This window comes from Euprymna scolopes, chromosome 10 (assembly GCF_053919585.1).
Source record: "Euprymna scolopes isolate OS-2025 chromosome 10, ASM5391958v1, whole genome shotgun sequence".
Classification (NCBI taxonomy): Eukaryota; Metazoa; Mollusca; class Cephalopoda; order Sepiida; family Sepiolidae; genus Euprymna; species Euprymna scolopes.
Genome location: NC_136491.1, coordinates 32580726 through 32606161, shown reverse-complemented (window position 1 = coordinate 32606161; position 25436 = coordinate 32580726). Strand labels below are relative to the sequence as shown.

General features: G+C 31.3%; 1 protein-coding gene across 6 annotated transcripts in view; it reads right to left on the bottom strand.

Annotated features, from left to right (window-relative positions):
* The window catches only part of LOC145285921 (inositol polyphosphate-4-phosphatase type I A-like), a 172216-nt gene that overhangs the window by 22825 nt on the left and 123955 nt on the right, over positions 1-25436 (bottom strand). For 4 of the 6 annotated variants that reach the window (XM_080134417.1, XM_080134419.1, XM_080134420.1 and 1 more), the window contains 3 exons: positions 5004-5111; positions 1271-1548; positions 759-1070 (listed from right to left, as the gene is read on the bottom strand). In XM_080134417.1, the coding sequence (XP_079990543.1) occupies positions 759-1070; positions 1271-1548; positions 5004-5111 (698 nt within the window). Of the gene's footprint in view, positions 1-758; positions 1071-1270; positions 1549-5003; positions 5112-24463; positions 24579-25436 lie in introns of all 6 variants that reach the window. The other 2 variants (XM_080134421.1, XM_080134422.1) reach the window with 1 other exon arrangement.

Here is a 25436-nt window from a genome sequence, read left to right as displayed (position 1 = left end):
TAAGCAGTGTGCTCTTATTGTAACAGTAACAGTGTCAATAAACAAAATCAGCAGCAGCCGTAGTATAGCTGACTAGTAAAAATATTAGCAGCTGTTTTAGCGATATGAAAATTAGAAAGTGTGTGCGAGCTTGCGTCATAAGAAAAAAGAGAGAAAAAGTACACCATGTGGTCAAGAAGTGAAACAAAGTGAATGCCAGGGAAGATGGACATGTAAACATGAGGGCGAGAAAGTGCTGGCATAAGGTGGCAGGGAGAGGGACTTTTAAAAAGAGCATGTTACATGGCAGAGCATTATAAAACACGTGCGTGCAGAAAATATTTTTTAAAGATAATGTAATGCATTATTTTGGAAGAACCACAAATAAACGCATTTCATTTGCACTTTAAAAAAAAAAAAAAAAAATGCCGAGTCGGATTTTTATTTTTTTCCTATTTTTTTTTGTTTGTTTGTTCCTTTGAAACAAAGTCTCAGACAATATGCAGGTCTGATTGGTTGAAATGTAATGACAGTTAAAGTAATGGCAACGTTACGAACCAACATGAATGAATGGTACCACTCTATAAAAATACACAAGTCAAATATGGCTGATGCAAATTTTTTTTTTTTTTTTTTGTTCCAATCCAAAGTGCATCTTTTTCAGGGAGCTGGATATTCTCCCTACATTAAAAATCCGACATTATGTCTAACTCTGCCCCTAGTGGGGAGGCAAGTAAATAGGGAGTAAAAGAGTTATGATATAAGCACAATCCACTCACCCAAGGCTCAATGGTAGGACTCCGTACAAAGTTGCTACCAGTCCAACGCCAGTTATTACTGTCTGCAGCCTTTCCGTCTGCAGTGGAAGAGGAAGCAGCAGCAGCACCGGAAGTATTGGAAGCAGTATCATCTGGAGCAACTACAGGAGGTGCAGTAGGTTTGGTAGTGGTCATGGGCGCAGCAGACAATTGGTTTTTGGAAGAAAGTTTCATGCCCATAGCAAAACTCGAAGCCTCAGTTCTTGCGCGCATGTGCTGGGCGGAAGCTTCATTAAATATTGGACTGTCACAGACTTTCACTAAATCTCTCACCTTAAAAACAAAAACGAAAGAAAACACTTTTTTTTTTTTTTTTTTTTTTTTTTAAATTATAGAAATTGGATATGAAAGTGAAGGGAGAGAAAAATATTGAAAATTAAAATCCAAGTTCTTCTCATCGGTATCACCCGGATAAGCAAAAGATGCAGTTGAAATGAACAGATTGAAAGAAGAGGAAGAAAATAAAATGGTACCTTAGCATTAAGCTGTTCCATGGCGTCTTTTAATTCCGCTGGAGTACCCTGCATGGCCACTCGACACAGGCGTACACATTTGTCGTGCACACCTTGTTTTAATGCTGCCATTTGATTCAGCAGGTGACACGCCTTTTCTAACTTGGTCTGTTTTCCTAAAGTGTTTTCAGCAGTGTGGAGTTCTCGAAGTTCATCCAGCATACGCAAGAGTCCGCCCGATTTGAATTTTTGTGAAAAAGCCGCCAACGAACCATGAGTGATAGAATCATAACAGCATGCTGAAAAGAAAAACAATATTTAAAAAAAAAAAAAAAAAAAAAAAAAAAAAAAAAAATGAGATCACTCGATCAGTAAGAATGGTGAAATCAGATTAATCACCAATTTTAGATTTTACCCATTTTTAAATGAATTGCTCCAAACTCGACTAAATCAATACCATTTAAATTAATGTTATATTTTTTTTAAAAAAAGAATCTCTGCTTATCAAAACCCAAAGGTCACTCAAGAATAAGGGTTAATAAGTTTCAGGTGGTCAACATTTAATGAAATCCAGTTTTTAATGTGCACTAGTACCAAAAATTACAATTTCTTACAAACTATTGGTGCATTTTCCTTCTATTTGTGGACTATTATCCTCATTTTTTATAGTTGTTTTTAACGTTTCGTCAAACTATTCCTCTGGCCTCCGTCAGGTTGTTAACTGCGATGGGATAGGAATGCTGAATCTTCGACTGTATCTTCAGTAATTACTGCCTTCCATAGTTGTTGCTGTCTCACCACGTTTTGGCACACTAATCCTTTGGCCGGCTTTCGGAAAGCAAGAGGAAAAGTTGTCCGAAACATAGTTAAGCAACTATAAAAGCAGCAGGTCTTGAGAGAAAATGGCTATTCCATATAAATGTGACTGTGCAGATTTGGTTGTTTTGTTTTATGGCATATCAACCCTAATCTAATAATTTTGGAAAGAGTTTTAATGCTTCAAGTTGTTTATGCCTTCAAATATTTATTCATGGTGTTTGGTTTGGTTGTTTTGTAGGGAAAAATTGTTTTTGTTTTTGAATTTGCAGAAAATTATTGAGTTATGCAAAGGGAAAAAAAAGCAATAACATCAATGTTTGGCGCATTTTAGGTCAGGAAGCCAATATCTTCAGACAGCCTGATCTGGTAGCACCAAAGATTGCACGAGGAGGGTATAGAAAAGCAAAGTTTTTGGGGGTTTTTTTGTTTGTTTTCTTGGAAATCACTCCAGATATGACATGGAGGCACTTAAAGAGTCGCCAACGTGATAGGTTTGAACTGTCATCTAAGCTTCAACCTCTGTCCCATCGCTGAAATGTTGCATCCCTCTGCCTGTTCTACAAGTATTTTAATGGTAAATGTCCTAACAAACTACAAGCACTTGTACCCCCACCTCGACGTAAATACCCCCGACAAACCCAACAAGCAGCTAAATCCCACCCCTACACAGTAAAGATTCCTAGGTCTAAGAAAGCCTTCTAATCCAATAGTTTCTTCCTCAGAACTGCTAGACTTTGGAACTCCTTTCCAGGTCCCTGCTTTCCCAACTGTACTGACATGCAGAAGTTCAAGAGTAATGTTAACAGACATCTTGCTGCTCATCTCCCTTCATAATATCCCTGCAACTTATGTCCCCGATAGTAGCCCCCTACATCAAAGTGCACTGTGCCTTGTTTGGGGTGAAAATTGAAAAAAAAAAAACTATCAAGAACAAAAGATGATTATTGCAAAGACAGATGTCTATCAGACTTAGTTTTGAAAAAGTACAGGGCTATGGTTAGGAGAAAACAGTAAGCAGAAAGAGTTCCACACAGTTTTTGCAAAATAAAGATACTCGAATAGAAAGCTCAATTACAATGAGGTATCAAAACAGTGAATTGATGAAGACCACTAGACCCACGAGTCAAATGAGCTGCAACAAAGGAAGCAGAGAACAGATGAGACAATTCTGAAGCATGCATGCCATAATAGTATTTATAGAAAAGACAGACTAACAACATCATGTCTGTGAGAAGGGGGTTGCAAAAATAAGTTGTACAACTTTTTAATTTTTATAACTTTCAATTTATAAACAAAATAACATCAACGCTCTGATCCCCATCTGGCATCAATTGAAATGGATGGCTCTCGTCTTGGGGAGGCTCCATGCTTTGACAAGCTTCTGGGTTTGACCTTTACTCCTGATCTGAAATGGAACACGTACATCAAATCTTGCCAGGGACGCTGGGAAAATGGTGGGATCCTTCTACCACTCCAGAAGATATCTCACTACTAATGCAATTCTCTATCTTTATAAAAGCCAAGTACATCCAAGGATGGAGTACTGCTGCCACATCTGGGCACGAGCTGCTAAAAACAGCCTATCCTGCCTTGACAGAGTACAAAATAAACTTCGTGGTTTGGTGGGGGATGCCCTTTTCTCTTCCCTGCAACCTCTCTCCCACAGAAGAGACGTTGCGATCCTGTCTTTGTTTTATCGTTATTTCCATGGCAGGTGCTCGTCTGAGCTCCAACCCCTCGTCCCCCCTCGCCAATCTTTCACGAGAAACACCCGTCTGGCTGAAACTACTGTCAATAATTTCCCCCACTCTTTATCTGTGCCTAAATCCAAACGTAGATTCCATGAGCAAAGCTTCTTTCTTAGAACTGCATGCCAATGGAACTCTCTGCCGCTTGCCTGTTTCCCACCTAACTACAACTTGGACGTCTTCAAGTCTAACATAAACAAACTCCTGACAAACTGCCCCCATAAGTAAGACACTATCAAAACCCCCAATACTAATGATTACTACAATACTATCTCATTGATTACTGTACACGCAATAACCCTTATCCTTGAGTGGCCTTCGGGCCTTAATAAGTGGTGAACCCCATGTAAAAAAAAATAAATAAATAAAAATAAAAAAATAAAGTAAAATGTTGTCTTTACCGTTTAGAGAGGTCTAGCACAGTCGCAAACCTTATTCTTATTGTAAAAATCTGAATACAAAATTAACAGCACCATTGGATTCCACGTAAAATTTTTTAGACGTGTGAAATAATGATAGTTCAGAATAAAACAAGTAAATTTATCCATAAGTTTTCTTATCATTTCATTTTTTTCATGTCTTGATTAAACTGTACAAGTACCTAATTTTATTTAAAAACTTTAAAGCCGACCGGCGTTGCCCAGTCTCAAGATACATTTAACTATATGTTAATATATGCAGATTTCATATTTATTGTTATAAAGTCAATATCTATTGATTATTAAATTGTATCTCCCCTCCTCTCTCCTCGGTGTAAATGGGTTATAAAGATACGTTTAAATATATTTTAATTCATGCATATTTTGTATTTATTCTTATAAAATCAATACTCTATTGATTATTATATTGTACCCAACATATAATAGTGATTTAAAAAAAAAACAAAAAAAAAAAAACACAATATGACTTGAATTGAAACCAAAACAAATGTCATTCCAGCCTTGTCATCAAGTTTAAAAAGTTTGCTAGAAATGATGTCATGACATTAAAATTTATGCCGGTGATAAACAAATTCAAACTTTTAGTAAATTAATAAAAAAGTTACTATTCAGAGTCCATAAACCTTGAACAGCGTTCACATTAAGCCAATGCATTATACAAGATTATCTCCCTTATTCTAATATTAACATGCTATGTGGTTGTGCTGTTTGGAGGTCAAGTAAGAGAGAGAGAGAGAATCTACTTACTGGTATTTGTGTTTTCATCAATTAATTGCATTCTCTGAAGATGCAAGTTGATCGGCACAAACTCGTACTGTTTATCAAATTTAGTGCTGCTGGCCCGAAACGAAGAATCTAACAAGAAAAAGGTGAGATAAAAAAATTATTTCACAAACTTTCTTTACAAAACTTACATGGTTTTGTAAAACTAAATATTTTTACCTATATAATAACAATACATAAAGTTCATAAGTACATTATCATTTTTCGCATACATTTAAAAAGAAAATGCGATCACCAAATCAGTAGGAACAGTAACATCAGATTAATCACCAATTCACAATTTTAACCATTTTTTAATGAATTGTTCCAAAGTTGACTAAATCAATACAATTTTAAATAACGTTTTTTTTTGTTTTTCTTTTTACAAAAGAGTCTCTGTTTATCAAGACCTGAAGGCCACTCAAGAATAAGGGTTAATAAGTTTCAGATGGTCAACATTTAAGGAAATCCAGTTCTTAATGTGCACTAGTACCAAAAATTACAGTGTTGAATAGCATTCTGGGCAACACCGGAATTATTGCTAATTGTGCACACACGCATATGGAGCTGGGTGTCCATACGCAAATATTGTTGACAAGTCTTCAAACCAAGAAATGTCATCTAAAAATCATAACAATTGGGAAGAATGTACAAAAACTCGGAATTCAACATTCTTTAGTTGACCATGTTTCAAAAATGTAAAAAAAATCATTTGGAAGTGGATTTGATTGACAATTGGGAGATGTGTTGGTAAACAAATGGAATTCGGAGAAAGACAGAAAAAGAAACGGCAGAGGAAGCGGTCTCTGGTCATTCAGGTGTCAACAATATTTGCATGTGTGCACCGAGCTCCACATGCGCGTGTGCACAACAATCAATAATTCCAGCGTTGCCCAGATTACGATTCAAAATCTGCAACTACTGTTGCATTTTCCTTCTATTTGCAAACATCAAAGACGATACTTTTTTGCAGACTATTATCCTCATCTTTTATAGCTGTTGTTTAACGCAGTTTCGGCTAACTATTCCTCTGGCTTTCGTCAGGTTGTTAACCACGACAGGATAGGAATACTGTATCTTCAGTAATTACTGCCTTCCATAGTTGTTGTCGTCTCACCACATTTCGGCTTTAGGAAGGGCAGAGGAATAGTTGGCCGAAACGTTGTTAACCGACAACTACAAAAGATGAGGATAATAGTTCACAAAAAAATAAATGACATAAACAAATTAATTATCTAAAAAAAATTCTAATAATAATTAAATAATTGAAGACTATATTTTGATGTCATTAATTTTCTTAATTTTGTTACATTAAAAAGAAAAGTCATCGCAGCTTTTTTTTTTTTTTTTTTTAATGTTTTCATCCTTTTTTTTCATGTTTTCTTTAATAAAGATTACATTTCCACTGCAATTATTATCACATTTTTCATCTTTTGTAATGTTAAAAGATTATATTTTTAAAAACCTCAACATTTTTTCATAAAAAATATTTTTTTAAATAATAATAATGGTGTTGCAGTTTCCTTAAATAAAAATTCCTTTTAATTTGTAATGTTTTCATTTATAGTATTTTTTAAAATAAATTCGCATTTTTCTTTTTCTTAGAATTTCTCGAATTTGCGTAGGTTTTAGTATCCCAAATTCTCATATGCAAAAAAATGAACGAATCTCTTAGTAAAATAGAGTTATCTCCCTCAGAACAATGATGAATTTTCAAATTGTGTCAAATAATTACACTGAACAACAAAATCAATAAATATATACATACATATATTCATGTGTGTGTGTATGCATATAGGTTTGCACATGCATATATATCTATTAATTAATCATTAAGTTTTTTTCCCATTAATAATTGTGATAAAGTTGTCTACCTTTAAAAGTTAAAAACTTAAATCTACCAACAATCTTATTAAGAACAAAGAAAATAAATTAAAACTTGAAATGCAAACTTATGAATACACAAAAAAATAAAAAATATGAGATAATATTGACGATATACAAGCTATACATTATTAAGTTTAAAGAATGACAAGAGATTTTAAAACAAAATAAAGTTAATTTTAAGTTCATTTTAATTTCTGTGAAACTGCTCACATTTGCACGTTTCTGAAGCAAGAAAATATCAGCAAAATGCAAAGCCATTCTGTTTGGTTTTTATTAAAGGCAGATTTAGCATGGGACGAAAATGCACAAAAACAGGAAATACATATCAATCAAGAAAAATATAGCATCATCAAAAAAAACTTTTAAATAGTAAACAAAAAAACATTCATATTGTAAAAAAAAATAAATTAAAAAAATAAAATTGTAAAAAATCGTGTTGACTTATATAGCTGTTTCAGTCAATAAAAACTTCAGGAAACAAAATGTGAAGGGGTGTGATCAAAATTTATGAATAAGTAAATATATATATATATATATATATATATATCTCAGTAGAGAACATTCCAAATCCAAATATTTTTTTGGTTTCATAATATATATATATATATATATATCTCAGTAGAGAACATTCCAAATCCAAATATTTTTTTGGTTTCATAATAAATAAATATATATATATATAAAGGAGATTAGAACAATAGTCTAAAGAGCTGAGTGTATTTTAATGTAACAGTGAAATTACTAGTTTAATTAAAATACAGGAAATAGAAAGTGCTCGTTGTAATTTAGATATATAATAAGCTCGATAGTTAAATGTCCTAGAGCTAATTCAATATTAAGTAATGTGATTTATAATTTAAAATTTAAAAATCAAATTTTAATTAAATTAAAAATCCGTTTCATAAGAAGGAACAACAACAAAATCAATTATCTGTACGATCGTTTCGGAAAACAATGCTTTTTATTGTGGTATACATCAAATTATGTAGAATAATTATATATAGTTTCTTGGTAAGCAAGGTCTCCTCATCAGCAAATTTTTTTTTTTTTGGGGGGGGGGGTTATTGAATTTAAAAGACACCATAAATAAACCTAGCATTAAAAGTAAGGCAGATAAATCTTAATTTTTCTTTTTTTGAAATCAGGAACTGTGGTTAAAGTAGTCATTTAGATGTTTGCTATAGCTTTTTATCTTATTGAATATCTTATTCAATAAGATAAAAAGCTATAGCAAACATCTAAATGACTACTTTAACCACAGTTCCTGATTTCAAAAAAAGAAAAATTAAAAGATTCATCTGCCTTACTTTTAATGCTAGGTTTATTTATGGTGTCTTTTAAATTCAATAAAAAAAAAAAAAAAATTTGCTGATGAGGAGACCTTGCTTACCAAAAAACTATATATAATTATTCTACATAATTTGATGTATACCACAATAAAAAGCATTGTTTTCCGAAACGATCGTACAGATAATTGACTTTGTTGTTGTTCCTTCTTATGAAACGGATTTTTAATTTAATTAAAATTTGATTTTTAAATTTTAAATTATAAATCACATTACTTTATGAAAGCAAAAAAATATTTGGATTTGGAATGTTCTCTACTGATATATATATATATATATAAGTACATAATTAGTATAATAAAGTGTAAAATATAATTTACAAAGGATTTGAATAATCCTTTTTTATTAAAGTGTATTTAAAAATAATAAGAAAATAGCAAATAATCAATGTCTTAGTCGGTAAATTCGAATAAAAAAAATATATGAAACTAAGGTTAATTGGGAGGTTATTAATCTCCATATACAATATTTTGATTGCAGAAATTCCCCTCTGGACTAAAGTACCATAGGTTTGCAACAACAGATGCCACATATAAATTCAATACATCTACCCTGACAGCCACTATCTTATGTAGCTTACGACCACCATTTTTGACACATTTACTCATGATAATAAAATGCTACATTACATTCGATGAGCAACACCACAATTGCCACATCTACAGAAGTTCCTATTTTTCTCTCTCTTAGTTTTTAGTGCTTCCACCGCTACCAGTTGAGACCGGGTCAAATTCTATATTTTCCTACGATGTTGTACTTGCACCACCATTAACTGGTTTTTACATACATACAGATAACATACTCTTTCCATTTTTCGATTCACAAATAATAAAATCTCCCCTGCCTGATCAATCCATTGATTCTGACCATTCTTATATTCAGGATTAACGGTATTTGCATCAATAAACAAACACTAACCTACCATTCAAATATGTCGTAGCAATGATACCTATTTTTTCTCTCCGACTACATTGCTGCACTCTTTTTTCTTAGATTATGCCGATAAAACACACCAGACCTTTAATACACAAAGTAAAATACATTAGTTCTTTCCATTTTTACGTGATTTGTAGCTATTTAAAAGTACTGCTACACAGTGAAATTTCAATAGATGACGAACACACGGACACAGAAACATGTCGGCTTCAGAAGTAGATTTGTTCATCGCATGCATCTTTATATGTAGAAAATTGTCCCCGCAAAATCTAATTGAAATTTTCGTAATCAGTGTTCTTAGAAATCTGGAAAAGTTGTCAATTTAAAGAAATTTGAGGAGGTGGATCTAATGTAAAAAAAAAAAAAAAAATTTAAAAAACAGTTACACTTTTTTTTTACTTTAATCTTATCGATTACAAACTTAACTTTCAGATTAAAAGAATTTTATGACTTATCGCCCGGGATCAGTTTTCAATTATAACGTTATACTAAATTGAACACATACTTTGTGACCATCACTGAGAAAAATATTGTAACTCGCTCACGTGACCGGTTTAAAAAAGGGGGTTAGGGTAAATTTTTACTTTCTTTCCAACTCGATGACAACTTTTACAGGTTTTCGAGAATGCTGTAAATGAATATCACAGTAATGTCCTATTTTAGCATCGGAAAAAATTTAAAATATTCAATTTAACAAAATTGAATGCAAAGTTTAATTATTTATAAAATAAACATGTTTTAACGGGTTTAACTTTTAGCATTTGATACAAATAAATTATTAAACCAAGTTAAATTAAACTAAACCGAAATATTATTTGAAATAATATTTTTGTTTAGTTTAATTTAACTTGGTTTAAATACATTATTTTAAATAATTATAGTCATAATTTTTTTCTGACACTAAAATAGAACATAAGCAATATGATATTTATATTCGGGGCAGACAAGTAGTTTTTTTTTTTTTTAATTCACAACAAATAATTGTTACCAAAGGCAAGAAATAATTTATTTAAAAAAACAACAAACAAATAATTTAAAGAATCAACAAAAGAAAAAAATGTTTTATTATACAATTAAACTTTCTATTCAGTTTTGTTTGAATTAAGTATGATTAAATATTTTTGGAAAACGGGATTAGACACCATCACATGAGAGTCGCAATATTTTTCTGTGATGGTCACAAAGTAAGTGTTCAATTTAGTAAAACATTATAATTGAAAACTTATCCCCGACGATAAAAGTAATAAAATTTTTTTTTTTTTTTTAAATTTGAAAGTTTGTAATCGATGAGATTAACATGCAAAAGGGAAAAAAGTATGAATTGTGGAATTTAGAGGTGGGAGTCAATGTCATAAACGTCCGCCAAGTAAATAATCAAAAATAGTAAACGTTGTGAATTTATTAGGGTAGGCAGTTTTCATGGTCGTTTTGGTTAATGACTTCCATAGGATTGTTATAATATGGCAGCTTTTGTTGTTTGCTGGGCGAGACTCATGGAGAAATGGGATTTAAGCAGCAGAAAATATATATATTAGAGAGAGAGAGTTGGGAAGATTATATATATATATATATATATACTTCAGAATAAAATTATCCAACAATCAGATGTAAGCCTGTGATTACAAGATTTACAAAATATTACTGGCAGTAATATTCTATAAGTATTATCCCATCTAAATAAGAATTGCTCGATATACAAGATAGAGCAAATAAATCGAATTTTAGTCATTCAATGAATTTAAAAATTTATGACGTGAAATGTTTGAGTTTCATATCAAAGTTTTTATTATTCCATGTAAGACAAAGAATACATTAGAAATATGATAACTCCTTATCCTATAGGATTTCGATGTTTACCATTTCTTCAGAGGAGAAAATATTAGCAAATAGTTATAATGGTTTATACCTTATTTGCTAAAGTCAGTGATAAGGAGTTAAATATTTCTAATGTATACGGAGTTGAAGGATAAGGAGTTAAAATATTTATGTATTCTTTGTCTTGCATAAAATAAAAATTTTTGATATGAACTCAAACATTTCACGTCATAATTTTTTAAAATTCATTGAATCACTAAAATTTGATATATATATATATATATATATATATATATATATATATATATATATATGCTTCCCAACTCTCTCTCTAAGGATATTTTCTTATAATGAAAAAAAAAAAAAAAAGTTTGCTACACAAATTTCTTCTTCTAAAAAACTTAAATTTTTTTCTTTTTTTTAGTGGGGCGGGGCAGGGGGGGGGGGTATTCGTTTAAGTATGGCTAGTTAAATATATATATATATATATATTTAGATACAAAAGTTTAGGAGATTTTTATATTAAATTATCAAAAAAAACAAGTCAATAAACTAAATAAATTAAATGATTTAAATTATTAAATAAATATAAGAACACAAAAATTAAATAATTATCTAATAATCAAAATAAGAAATACGAAAGTAAGTTCCCTACACAATTCAAAATTAATCAATAAAATGAAAGAAGAGGTGATTTCGCTGCTCGTATTAGTAAAATAAGAAATTGTGTATATATATATATATATATATATTCTAGTTGTATTTTGTGTCTGACGATTGGCCATTTTGGAATATCTTTTAATGAAATAATGCTTAAGCTTGTCCAAATGGTTTACAAACGATTGTAACGCTGAGTAAATACATCATATAATAAACATGTTATAATATATTGTTGTCTTGGTTATTGCGAAATTTCCACACACACACACACAGGGTGTTCTTAAAAATCTATTGAATAGGTCATTTTAATAAAATGTGTTGTCAATCTAGCATATTAACTGATCCAAGCAACTTCCAATTTTGAAACTCATCAGAAGTAAACGGTGTTACTTAAACTGAAGACGCCACCATATCAAGTTCCTTTACTTAATCTATTACAATTTGTGTTATGTTGTTTAATTATATTTCAGCAAATGCACATTTTTATTTCATTATCTTTATTTTATTTACTAGCAGACCGCCCAGCATTGCCCGGTCGTAAAACGCACATAAATATTTTAATTCGTGCAGAAACTAAGACATGTACATGAGATTATGTTTTTTTTTCCTAAACAGTTCACTTCTCATAAGTAAAAAAAAAAAAAAAAATACTTGAGCTGAGATCTAAATAAAGACAGCAACTCAAGTACAATAATTATTAGATCAGCTTGCCACAATCTTTAAAAAGTGTTTTCAAACCTACTTATTCTTAACATAAAGAAGCTATCATGTGAACGATTCATGTATGCGTAGTCATGAAACAGTTGACAAGCAGATAAAAATCCGATGACCTCAAGTACCAATTTTTTTAATTTGGAACCCCTAGCAGCCCTTTTTTCCGGATGAAAACCGATTAAAAAGCTTTCCACATGTCTGAATACCCTATATACCAAATTACAAGTCTGTAGATCAAAGATTAGTGGAGTATACAGGCTGAGAGTTGTCCTCTCACACACACACACACATTCTCACTTCTATAGATATATAGATTATACGTGGAAAATTCATTAACATGTATTTACACGTGGACAATTCACTTTCTGAATAAAATCTTGGTCTTCACCAACACATGCTTCAAATATGAAGGAAAACAAAAATCATTTGTGAGTTCATTAACGTTTCAACTTCATTTAAAAGACTTCCTCAGGATGATGTGAAGAAAGTGAATTAATAAAACAAGTGTATAACTTGGAAATACCTGGTGTGTGTGTGTGTGTGTGTGCGTGTGTATACGTATGCGTGTGTATGTGTACACGTTTCTATATGTGTTTGTGTGTGTGTATATATATATATATATACACACACACATACAATGAAAAGATTTTCCCCCCTTTTTCAGGCAGAATATGACCTTTAGAATTGAGTATGTGTGTGCGTTGTGAACAGTTTTTATATCTCTTCACCTGGCACATAGCTAAGATTTTTAATTATATTTTTGTTTTGGTTTTGATTGTTGTTGTTATATTTTTTATTATGAGTTATTGTTGATTATTATTATTAAAGCTAGGACAACAGAATATTCTTATAATTGTTTTGACTCTCGAGTATATATCCTCCACAGTTAGACACAGTAAACACACCGACAACCATATCATTCAATATAAAAACATAACATATCAACAGATATATACTTATAATGAAAAGAATATTCTGTTGTTCTAGCCCTAATTATTAATTATTATTGGTTATTATTGGTTACTATTATTGTTATTAATTATTATTGGTTATTAATGTTATCATTAATTTTTATTAGTTATTATTGGTTACCAACATTAGTTGTGGACTTTATGTGTAGAGACTAGCTGTATCGTGTAAAACAGTTAACCTGGATAAAAAGATGAAACATTGATGAACTCGTAAGCAATTCAGGTTTTATTTTTATTTTTATCATGCTTCAAATATGCAAATAATTGAACGCATGCAATTTAACATAATAATAAAACAAAGTCAAGACAAATACACCAATCATATTTTATCTTTAGTATTATTTCTGTGAACATTTTTCCAAATAAACATTTTTTTTAAATATTTTATTTTCCGTATTAATTATTTCTGTAAACATTTTTTTGTATATGAAACTTTTTTAAAACAAAAAAGTCAGTTTGTTAATGTTCTTATGTGTTGCTCTACATCGCTATCAACGTTTCCAGATTAAGTAAGACTGTCTACTTCTGACGAGTTTCAAAACCAGAAGTTGCTTAGATTGGCAAATATGATCGACAATCTTTTTCTCACAATATGTTCACCTTGTTAAAAATATACTATGCATAAAATTTTATCGCTTTATGTGTAAAGAGTGTCCTAAAAAAAATATGCTCAAACATCATATCCTAAGAATTTTCTAGCAATCCAAAATGTATTCGCTGTGTTTTATGACACAGTAGAAGACATAAAGAAAAAAGATTAAGTTTATGTTTCCGGCATGTTCAAACAATAATTGCCATTTAATATAAATAAGGAAAATAGAATAACATTTTTTATAATTGATAATGCTTAAACACATAAATCAAAATATAAAAATAAAAAAACAGAAAAATGAGAAAGAAAATTAACTACAAAAACATGAAGACGAAAAATGAAAATTTAGTTTTAAAATAAAAATAACATTTTTTTTTAATAAATCAGAACAAACAAAAAATAAATCTTTGCTACAGGGCGTCGAAAAAGTCACTGAACGGTTGCAAATCTTTGTCATTTTACCATTAATGACCATTTCTTTTTATTTTCTCTATTTCAGATATTTTACAGATAATATTTTGGAAATTAATTGTGGATAACTATTGCATTGAACAACGTATGCAAGTTGTGAAATTGTTTTACCAAAATCAGGGGACAATTGTTTTGACTCACAGAACTTATCAACAGCTTTTTCATGTAAGAGATAGCCCAAGTCACAACACAATTCGAAACAAACCCCAAACCCTGCAAGAATTGAAGGAAAACATCAGGAACAAAATAAGAGAGTTAAATCGCAATCCAGAGATTCTGCAATCTGTTATGAATAATGTTTTGGAAAGAGCACTAATATGTGAAGCTGAAAATGGGCAACATTTAAAAGACATTATTTTTCATAAAGATTGTTTGAATTTTGCATTTCTTTTTTTTTTTTTTTTTTAATTTCCCAATGTCTTAATCAGATTGTGTTAAAATTACAAAAAGATATCAAAAATAAAGAATCTATTTAAGTCCAAAACCCTTCAGTGACTTTTTGAACACCCTGTATATTGGTATTACTGATTGATAAGCAATCACATTGACATGCCAGTTCTCATTAGACACCAAAGTTAAGCAACATTGAGTCTGGGCGGTATCAAATGGGTGATAGTTTTACTTTAGGCAACCTCGTAACTTTCATGTCTCTTACTTTGTCCTTTAATCCTCACATTCTATGAACAAGGTTTCTGACAAAGGGGAAAAATTGATGTTTTCTGGGTTGGAAGCTATCTAACACTTCTATCATTGACTAGTTTTTAATATTGAAGTAGTATTAAGTTTCAGTTCCTTACATCAAGTGGCTTCAGATTTTGGAGCAATTTCCAGAAAAAAATATCAGGTGCTATATTCAAGACAGTAAAAACTCCCTGCAAAGAAACACAACTGTGAAGATACCGTTAGCAAGTAATTCAGTATAACCTGCTCTCTACATGTGTTCATATTGGAATACCCCCCCCAACCCACCCACGGGTGGATATTTTGTACTCAACTATGTGGAAAAACTCTCCATATAGAGTGTGCATTTTTTTTCATTGTTTAAACATCATACTCATCTTGATACTTAATTGGACAAACCAGAGTTTGACTTGCTAGCATCAAGCCCTCTTTTGTTATAGTGCAGCTTGAATGCTTGAATATAGTTTCTTCTAGAAAAACTTTTCCATCTATTTACATCATTCATCAACACAGGTTAGAAATATGGTAATTTTTAATATTCCCCACCTGTTTTTTTTTGTTTGTTTGTTTTTTTTAGATAAAAATCCGGAGTTTGTATTACAATACACAGAGCTACAAAAAAGTTGTCAAATTGTCATCTTGGGGCATTTTTAACCTCTTTTGAACCCCTGGGGATGCAACGGGAATTTTTGCAAAAAAAAAATTTTTTTACTCTGCACATCTATTTAATGAAATACAATTTGTGGCAAAATTTGCGGCAAAATTTCAGGAAAAACTAATGGACGGTTATCGGGCAATCGTCTGGAATAATGGATGCACAGACGCCACTGAAAACATAGGTCCTTCTCCGATAAATCCGGGAACCAAAAATAAAATTATATATATATGTATATATATGTGTATATATATATATATATATATATATATATATATGTATATATATATAAAACAAATAAACGCTATCAAAAGCAAGAAAATTTATTTTTCTACCTAAATGAATAAGTTTTTAGTGTTTTTATTTAATGTAAAATGCTTATTAAGTTTGAAAAACAAGTAATATTGAATGTTACCAAAGAACAAGAAAAAATGGCCGCAGTGTCTTTGAAGTCTCAACAAAGACTTTAAAATATGACATAAAACAAAATGGTGGTAGAAACCCACTGAATAAATATTACTGTGACATTTATGTGGTGGGTTTCTACCCACCAGTTTTTTTTTTTTTTAAGTGACTATCGAAACTTCAAAGATGTAAAGAGATGTTATGGTCATTTTTTTTTGTTCTCCAATAGTGTTCAATATTAACTTGTTTTTCAAACCAAATAAACATTCTACATTAAATAAAAACACTAAAAATTTATCCAATTAGATAGAAAAGTAACTTATCTTGCCTTTGATAACATTTATTTGTTATATATTTGTTGACAACTTTTTCGTATCTCTGTGGATTGTAATACAAACCCAAAATCAAATTTATATATTAAAAAAAAATATTGTTTTCATCAAAAACGTCATTCATTATTTCACAAATAATGAAGATGGTTATCTCAACAATCATCAAATGTAAAAAATAAACTATAATTATTATTAAGTTCTTTAATTATCTGAGCAGTACAGTGTTAGGTTAGAGTCAGCTAACCTAACTTCTGGCACAGTGCTACTGGAAGTGATGACAAGGCAAATCAGTACCATTGCTTTTATTGTTCTTCAGTTTTTCTATTGTGAAACGATTTATTGAAATAAAATAGAATAAAAGAACATCGAAAAATATACAATAAAAAATATACAATAAAAATAAAAAATTATACAATAAAAATAACATAATTAATCTCTATTTACACTTTTAATAACAAAATCGGATAAGTTTTTATATTACTTGAAATTTTATACAAAAAAATGTTTATCCATATATATATATATATATATACTAGCGAGGGGTACCCGGCGTTGCCCGGGTGCTTGGGGGGGGGTGTTAAAAATAAAAAAAAAAGTAAGTATGAGGATCGAACCCGAACCGTTGAGGCAAAGTTGTAAATTAAAGTGTGAAAAAAAAAAAAAAGTGCGATGTTAACCATTGGCCCACCGTATTCATTTACTGCTGAACGCTTTTTTTTCCACCAAAGATGTTATAGGAAAAAGACTAACCCACATGCGGCAAGCGACAAATATTGAATATTTATCTTCCCGAAATGGAGCAAATTAAATAGACAGGTGAGCTTCGTTGTTAACTGTGAGATATTACGATTTGTATGTGATATAAAAAGTTTTAAAAAGTTGTGAACCGACCGATCGCTTCTCTGAAAGAAGCCTTTTGTAGACACACAGAAAAAGCGAACACACACACATACATACATAGATACATTTTCGCTTTTATATTTATAGATAAAAGCAAAAACGTATGCATGTATGTTCGCTTTTCGTGTATGTCTATAAAAGGCTTTTTTCGTCGACCTTCTCACTCAGCTTGCTTCTTCTTAAAATTTTTATATCACGTCTAAATGATAATATCTACGACTTAAGAACGAAGGTTGCGTGTGTATTTAATTTACCCGACTTTCATGTGCTATTTTTTCCAAATATTTCAATCGCCGCATGTTTCTTTCGGTTTTCAGTATAAAACAAGCGAAAACTGGCTTTCAGCTGCATCATGTTTTAAAGTCAAACATCACGCGACTTAAGGTTCTCACACCTGTTAATTTCATTTTATAAACGTTAAATTAAGATGCTTTTCATTCCTCTTCTGTCGTGGCTGAGATGGTTAGGTCCCAGGGTTTTTTCCCCCCATTTCGTTTCCTCGTTTCCACCTCCGTGTCAAAGGTTCGGGGTTCAAGCCTACTTTCCTACTAAAACTTTTTTTCTTTTACACCTCCAAACACCCGGCCAATGTTTTTTTTTTTTTTTAAAAAGGGGTGTTTTGATCACCCTCCCCCCAACACACACCTACAAACACCCGGGCCACGCCGGGTACCCCCCGCTAGTAAAATTATAAGAGACAAGTTTTTTTTAATTAAATATTTTTTTATTCGAATTTATATAATAAATATGTTTATTAGAGTATAAAATAAAATTATTGAAATCAAAACAAAAAAAAATTTCAAACATCATAAAAAATGTATCCAATACATAATATCCCAAAAATAGTTTTAAAAGATTTTAAAATGTTTTCAATAATTTTTTTAAAAAATAAAACTAATTTCAATAACTCTTAATTAAAATAAGACCAGAAGAACCTTACAATGCTAATTAAATTTAAAAAAAAAAAAAAAAAAAAATGATTGGCAAAACATAATAATAATAATAATAATAATAATAATAAAAAAATTTTAAAAAAAGAGTGCATGCACAGGAGAGATATAGGCATCAGAGAAAAAAAGCAAAGGAACTGATTTGCCTTGCCACTGCTTCCAGTAGCATGATGCCGGAAGTTAGTAAGTGTGTTAGCTAACTATAACCCAGTGTTATAGTATTTACCTCCTCTCTAGGAGGTTTGAAATGAGGTCAGGTGTGTTGGATAGAAGCATTTCCATCGAACAAACTAGATCCAAACCCAGCACACACAAGTCTCCATTATATATCATTAAACAATTAGTTGTTTAATAACTTTAGAGATGAGTAAGACATTTTTTCCATAATTTTGTCAAATAGTTTTTTTTTGTTTTGTTTTTTTAACATTTTCACCCCCAAACAAGGCATACTACCATTTAGAACGCAAGAGGCTATTATTAGGGGTCATGTCTAATAGGTTGGTTGGTTGGTTGGTTGTTTTATGGCATATCAACCCTTTTCAGGTTATTTAATGCCGAATTCAGTGATTTTGAAGAACAATTTTTTCATAGAATGTATTGGTTTTTTTTCAAGTCAGTTTCTATTTAACCCATAGTTGTGACCCTAACAGGTACTACCACTCTGGGTCAGAGTGGATCTGGGAGCAATGGCAATTAAAGGGTGGTTTCACACTCCCCAAAGCCCGCAACCTGGGGCCTCACCATTGGATATAGTTTAAGGTCATATCCAGAACTATGCCTAATAGGAGACCATTGATAATTGAGTAGCGAGATGTCTGTTCACATTACATTTAATTTTCTGTTGAGTAGTCCAGTCAGAGAAGACGGAAACAGGAAATTCCCAAGTCTAGCAGTCAGAAGGAAGAAACTACTAGAGTAGAAGACCTTCCAGCATCTAGGGACTTTGACAATGAAGTGGTTGGGCCTCTGTTGCTTGTTAGATTAGTTTGGAGTTTGTACGTCAAGAGGGCACAAGTATATGAGTTCATCAGATCATATTCCATTAAAGTTCTTGCAAAACAGAGGAATGCAGCATTTTGGTGATGGGACAGAGGTTGGTGCTTGACCAATAGTCCATCTTTTATGGCTAAATCATGTTGATATAGCAGTTCTTATTAGATTACCTAAGTTAAGCAATATTATTACTACTTAGATGAATAGCCATTCCGAAATACAAGTTACTTTAAGAAAACACTCCACTCATGTATAAATGAGTCTCAGTTTATTGGGGGGGAATATAACTGTGACAAACAGAGCCAAAGGTTGTTGGCTATTTATACTACCTAACTGTTAACATTCTGTACCACTTGAAATACTCTCTTTATTCAATGCCCAAATTGTAGACTAAACTGACAGCTCCATCAGGAAGGTTTCTGCTTATAAAGATAAAAACAAAAGCTATTAAAAAAGGAAGAACTTCACACGAGCTAATAACTATCCACACTTGTTCAGACAATCTTTCTCTAAGGTTGCAAAACCTGGCCAACGATAGTTGTGGATCTCAAAAGGTTAGAAGTGTTCACCCAATACTGCCTCTATCAAATTCCGTGGATCCACTGGCACCATTTGAATTGGAACACGAGCAGGATCATCTTCCTCAACCAATCTCTTTTAAAGAGGAGAGTTTGTTGGTTCAGCCACATTGCTGGCTGCAACTCAATAGAGTTCTTTCATGAAGCAATAACTGCAGCAGCACTCCAAGATTGATGAAGACACCCGGATGGTGAGTTGAAGACATGGTTACATACCATCAAAGTTGACATTGAATCTAACTCCGGTCCACTGGGTTCACTGCTGGTTCCAGAATTGACTACCTATCACTATCTTGGCCACTAGAGACCATCGTGCATGATCCGTGTTTATCCAGAATGCTGTGTTCTATGAGAGTAGCCATTTCAACCCATCATGGGTAAATGTTGGCTAAAATACAAGTATACTTATGGAGAACAGAACATGCACTTTTAATCTTCTGCAGCCTCATCACTTTTGCTTCCTACCGATTTGTCCTGTAGAGTTCACATTTAATGAGCAATGCTTCTGACAATAGGGGAAATATTGCTGTTTTCTGGGTCAGCTGTTGTTTGAGTGAGTGGTATGCAGAGATTTTCAATCCCCTTTTAATAGTCATTCAATTATCAACCAATTTAATTGAAGCCTTATCTTTGAGTGGCTTTTGGCCTTGATAAGTCGTGGCTCATTAGTAAAATAAAAAATTAATGTTTTTCTTCTCAAACTACTCAACATTGCAGAAAATGATGACCCCCCCCCGCCTTGTCTAGATCTAGTTTGAAATATTTTTAAAGGTTCCCAATGAAAGGGAAATAACTCTTACCAGGTTTTTAAAGAACTTCCAGATACAAATATATTTGAGTGGCTTTTGGTCTTGATAAGTGGTGACTTGTTAACAAAAAATGGTTCTTATCCAGAATTAAACCTAATTAAAAAAAAATAAAACTACAGGAAATTAAGAAAAAAACCTTTATAAGGTTGATTTTTATATCTTGGTAGTTTGAGTTGTCTCCCTTTATAAAATATGGCCGATTAAGACAGACTATTGTTGTTTCATCATAAAATTTAATTTTCTTCCTCAACTTACATCATTTTTGGAATATGACATTTTCATTCTGTGATGGGTACATACATCATAAAGATTTTTCTATATTTTGGTTTTTAATTAGGTTGAATTCTGAACTTGCACTAAAAAAAAATTTTAAGTGGTGGTTTTCTTCCCAATTCACCCAACCTCACAGTAAATGATAACTCTTGAACGTCTTATTAGGAAGAACTAGAAATGAGCACTTTTCATGAAAATAATGGAATAATTTTTTTTGTGAGGAAGAGCAGAGATCCGCCCACACACACAGTCAATTTCTACCCAGGCAGAATGTTCATGAATACATCTTAAAAATATCTGATCTTGTGAAATCAACCTTCGAAATTTAAAAAAAAAAAAATCAGGAAACTAAAAAAGGTACCGATTCAGAACCTGACCCATGGCTTCATCTGCAATTCATGGTAAGCTGCAGGAAAAGTAGTTGGAAAAAGCTGACATAATTAGCCAATCAGCAATCAAAAATAAAGTTTTTGATCATAGAAAAAACAAAAAAAAAGTTTTCACTACCAAAAAAATGTAAAACGTTTTTTTGATTTTCATTCATAGTTGTTTTTCTGTTTTGACCTTTAAAAAAAAACTTATTTCTTTAAAATATTTGTTGTAAAAGAAAAAAAGAATAATTAATAAACTTCTCTTGAAAAAATTAAATAAAAATATTTTTTTTCATATAATTAAAGTTACGGTAAGTTTTATCTTACTGTGTTAAAATTTTGTTTTCATGTTCATGCTGACTTTTTTCTGGCAACTTTTCTAGATGCTCACCATAAACTGCCAAAAGATGCTGATGCGGCCTTAGGTCAAGTTCTGGATCAGTACCAGCTAAACTTGTTTTCATAAATGTTTTTTAAGTGTTTTTTTTTTTGTTTTTTTGTTTTTTGTTATTAGTTGGAAATAAATGTTTAGTACCCACACCAACAAGAACGAAAAAGCAAAAAGAACGTGAATGAGGAATATTTCTTTAAACTTATGAAAACGAAAAGATATGAAAAACAAGCAATAAAAAAAAAATACGAACACAAAAAAAAAAAAAAGCAACAACAACATCAAAAGACTAAGAACAAAATTCACACCGGTTTTCCATTATATTAACAATTTTGAACAGAGACAAGATCCAAACATTGCATATGATTCAACGGTAATATACTCTTCAAGTTAAATGTAAATATAATTAGGAAAGTAGAAAGTCGACTTTGGGTCTAATTTTGATAGCTTCATAACTTTTTCTTCACTTATCTTGTCTTTACAATCATTGAGCAATGTTTCCGACAAAGGGGGAAGAATTGCTGTTTTCCAAGTTAGAATCTATTCATCTAGCACTTATTATTGGCTAGTTTTACCTTAAAGAAGTATCTTTAGCTCCTTACATCAAGCAGCTTCATGCCTAGTCTGGTAAAAATATTTTTATAAGAAAATAAAAAAAATTTGCAAATAGCAAAAGATTGAAAGAGCTTGACACCAGCTTGACCGGTTTTAAAATACAAGGGTAGATGGCTGAGTAGTTCATTTAATCAGGCGGCATAGAAAGATTTAAAGTTACATCAGTTGCATTTGAAAAGTTTATGAAGAAACAATTTAAACTGTTACTAGATGGAAGATTTATACTCTGCCCTTGAATGAAGATAAGTAGAAGCAACTCATGCTTAAAAGAAATGGATTCAAAGTTAAAAAGTGGGGCAGGTTATCTCAATATTTCATAAGAACCTTACATTTAGTGATACAAGCATCAAGTGAAAGATTGTTTCAGCAATCTGCCCCATTAAAATCAAATATATTTTAACTAAATATTTTGTAGATCCCAACCCACTTAAAGCGAAAAGTATTAAGTGAATATGATCACCTCTGACACCAAAAGCAAAGTCCTCCAAGGAAGATCTAAAAAGGAAGATAACCCAGTATAAAAACAATCCAAATTTTATGATTTGGACTTGGACATTCGAAGCAGGGTGGCAGAATCAGAGCTGGAAGAAGTCAGGTTTTTGGAAGGTGTCAGAACGAGATTCAAAAGAATGCTATCAGTTGGAGCCAAATTTTTTTAATTCTCAAACCATTACCAGACTAAATATTGGAAAACTTTAAAACTAGGAGTCAGAGTCTATTTACTTGCCTTCGCACAAGGGTAAATTAGAAACTAATTCTTTTTATGTGGGGGATATAAAGTTCTTAACAGAGAGTACTCTCAATGGTACAAAAGCAAAACTTGCCCCCGTCATAATTGTCCCACACCAATCAAGAACAGATACACCCATCTTGATCCCAGCCTGAAAGCCAAAAAACAGAAGGAATTAGAGTCAAATTTTTGGGAATCCTTAGAGTTGAACCTTGTCCCATCTGACCCAAGTATCCTGATACGAAGTACTTCTTTACTATTCAGGTTTATTTACGTATAACTGGATCAATAAATGATGTGCCAATAATATGGTGCATGGATCAAATAATTGAATCAATAAATGATGTGCCAATATAGTGCACAGATCAAATAACTAGATCAATAAATGATATATTAATAATATATATTCAGCAAACAAAACTTCTTTCTATAATATCTACTATTGATGATGATGATTAAGAGATGAGAAGCCTACGTAATGACTGAAAAAAGATCAATCTGAACCACATTATACAATCTATCAAAGGAAACCAAAAGAATTATTTATAGAATAGAGAAAATACCCAAAACCTTTAAAAATGTATAAATTTATTTTGTGAATTTAGAGGAATTTATATTATATATAAGTACTTATTAAGTACTTTTGGTACCCAATTCCTCTCCTACTAAATACCCCTCTTATTTCGCCTTTGAAATTATTTCTAATGCTCTCACTCCCCTCCCCTTACTTCTCCCCCTTGAATTTTTCCAATTCTAAACTTAAATGTATATAAAATTGGTGTTGTCTTTCTTGTTCTTACTCTTGTATAATGCTGATTTTTTTCTCTTCTGATGAGAAGAATTTAGCTTTGAAATTCTATGGGCTAAAGAGGTTTTCCCTCCCTCATTTCCCTTATTGACATAATGTAATAAAGTTCAAATGTAACTATAATTATTATCTTCCTTTCTTTTCTTATTTTTATATATATATATATATATATATATATATATATATATATATATATATATATTAGAGAAAGAGAGAGACAGAAATATATTTTTTTTTAATAAATAGAAACATGGAGCAAAATGAAATTGATAAAATAAAATAATAAAAATCCTAACTTTGTTTGATTAAATTTTATACATGAAAAAAAATATTATATTAGAAAAATCGTTTGATAAATTTTATACCTACACACTTCATTAATTTTTTTTAATTTTTTTTTTTTTTTTTTTACATATCAAATTTCAAGCTCCTGTCATATGAAAGAAAAAAAAAAAAAAAAAAAAAAAAAGAGAAAATGGAAAACCTTTTGCCTACCCATAACAGCCACATCAACAGAGAAAAAGAACGGGTACAAAACGTGCAAAGACTTGAATGTATTCACCTTGATGGCTTGACATCGATGCCGACAGACCCCGAATGCTCTGAGAGTACATACTAACGGAACTCATGTGAAAATCCAGACATTCCTGACGACAGCGGTTGTGAATTTCCACCAACTGGCAAAGGAACAATAACAACACACAACACTTCAATAATAGAGATTCTTTTTTTTTTTCTTCTTTTTATATAAAAAATAGCTTCTATTATTAGAAACAAAAATTTATAAAAAAGAAAAAAAAAAATAACAGAAGATGAAGGACAGATTTGAAAATTTGTGTGGGTGACAGAAAACGCAATGGAAATAATCAATAAACTGTGAAAAGTGTAAAAGGACAAAACGATATTAGTATGAATTTCAAGTTTATAGGTTATTGAATTTTTGAGATGAGGATTGATTAGTTGTATTATTTGGATTCTTCAGACTACTGTTCTCATCTTGAGTGCTATCTTCATGTTCGGTTGCTGTAACCTCCAACTGTCTTCAGATGAATCTTGTTGAACTCAGAAATTTGCATGGAATTTCAAATTTCTGAGCAGATCTCCCCCCCCCCCACACACACACACCCACCAAGTTCGACAAAAACATTCCCAAGTTTGACAAGATAGATTTGAGAAGCTCTAAGGTTACATTGACTGAAACATTATGAAAATAGCACTTAAGATGAGAACAGTAGTCGGAAGAATCCAATAGTAATATGGTAGAAGAATTTAAGAGCAACTCTTAGATTGAGATAATATATATTAAAATATCCACCTCATTACAGGTAAAAAAAAAAAAAAAAAATTAATTCTACAAACAAAACTAGTTTTATGCCCACTTATGAAGATTAAAATCAAGATATAATACTAAACCTTATGTCTAGATTCCTTATTCCAATTTTAATCAAAATCCATTAGATGATTTTGATTCAAGAAAATGTTTCAAATTAAACAGGTCTTTAGAAATTGAAATTCAGGACATGTTGCTTAACTAA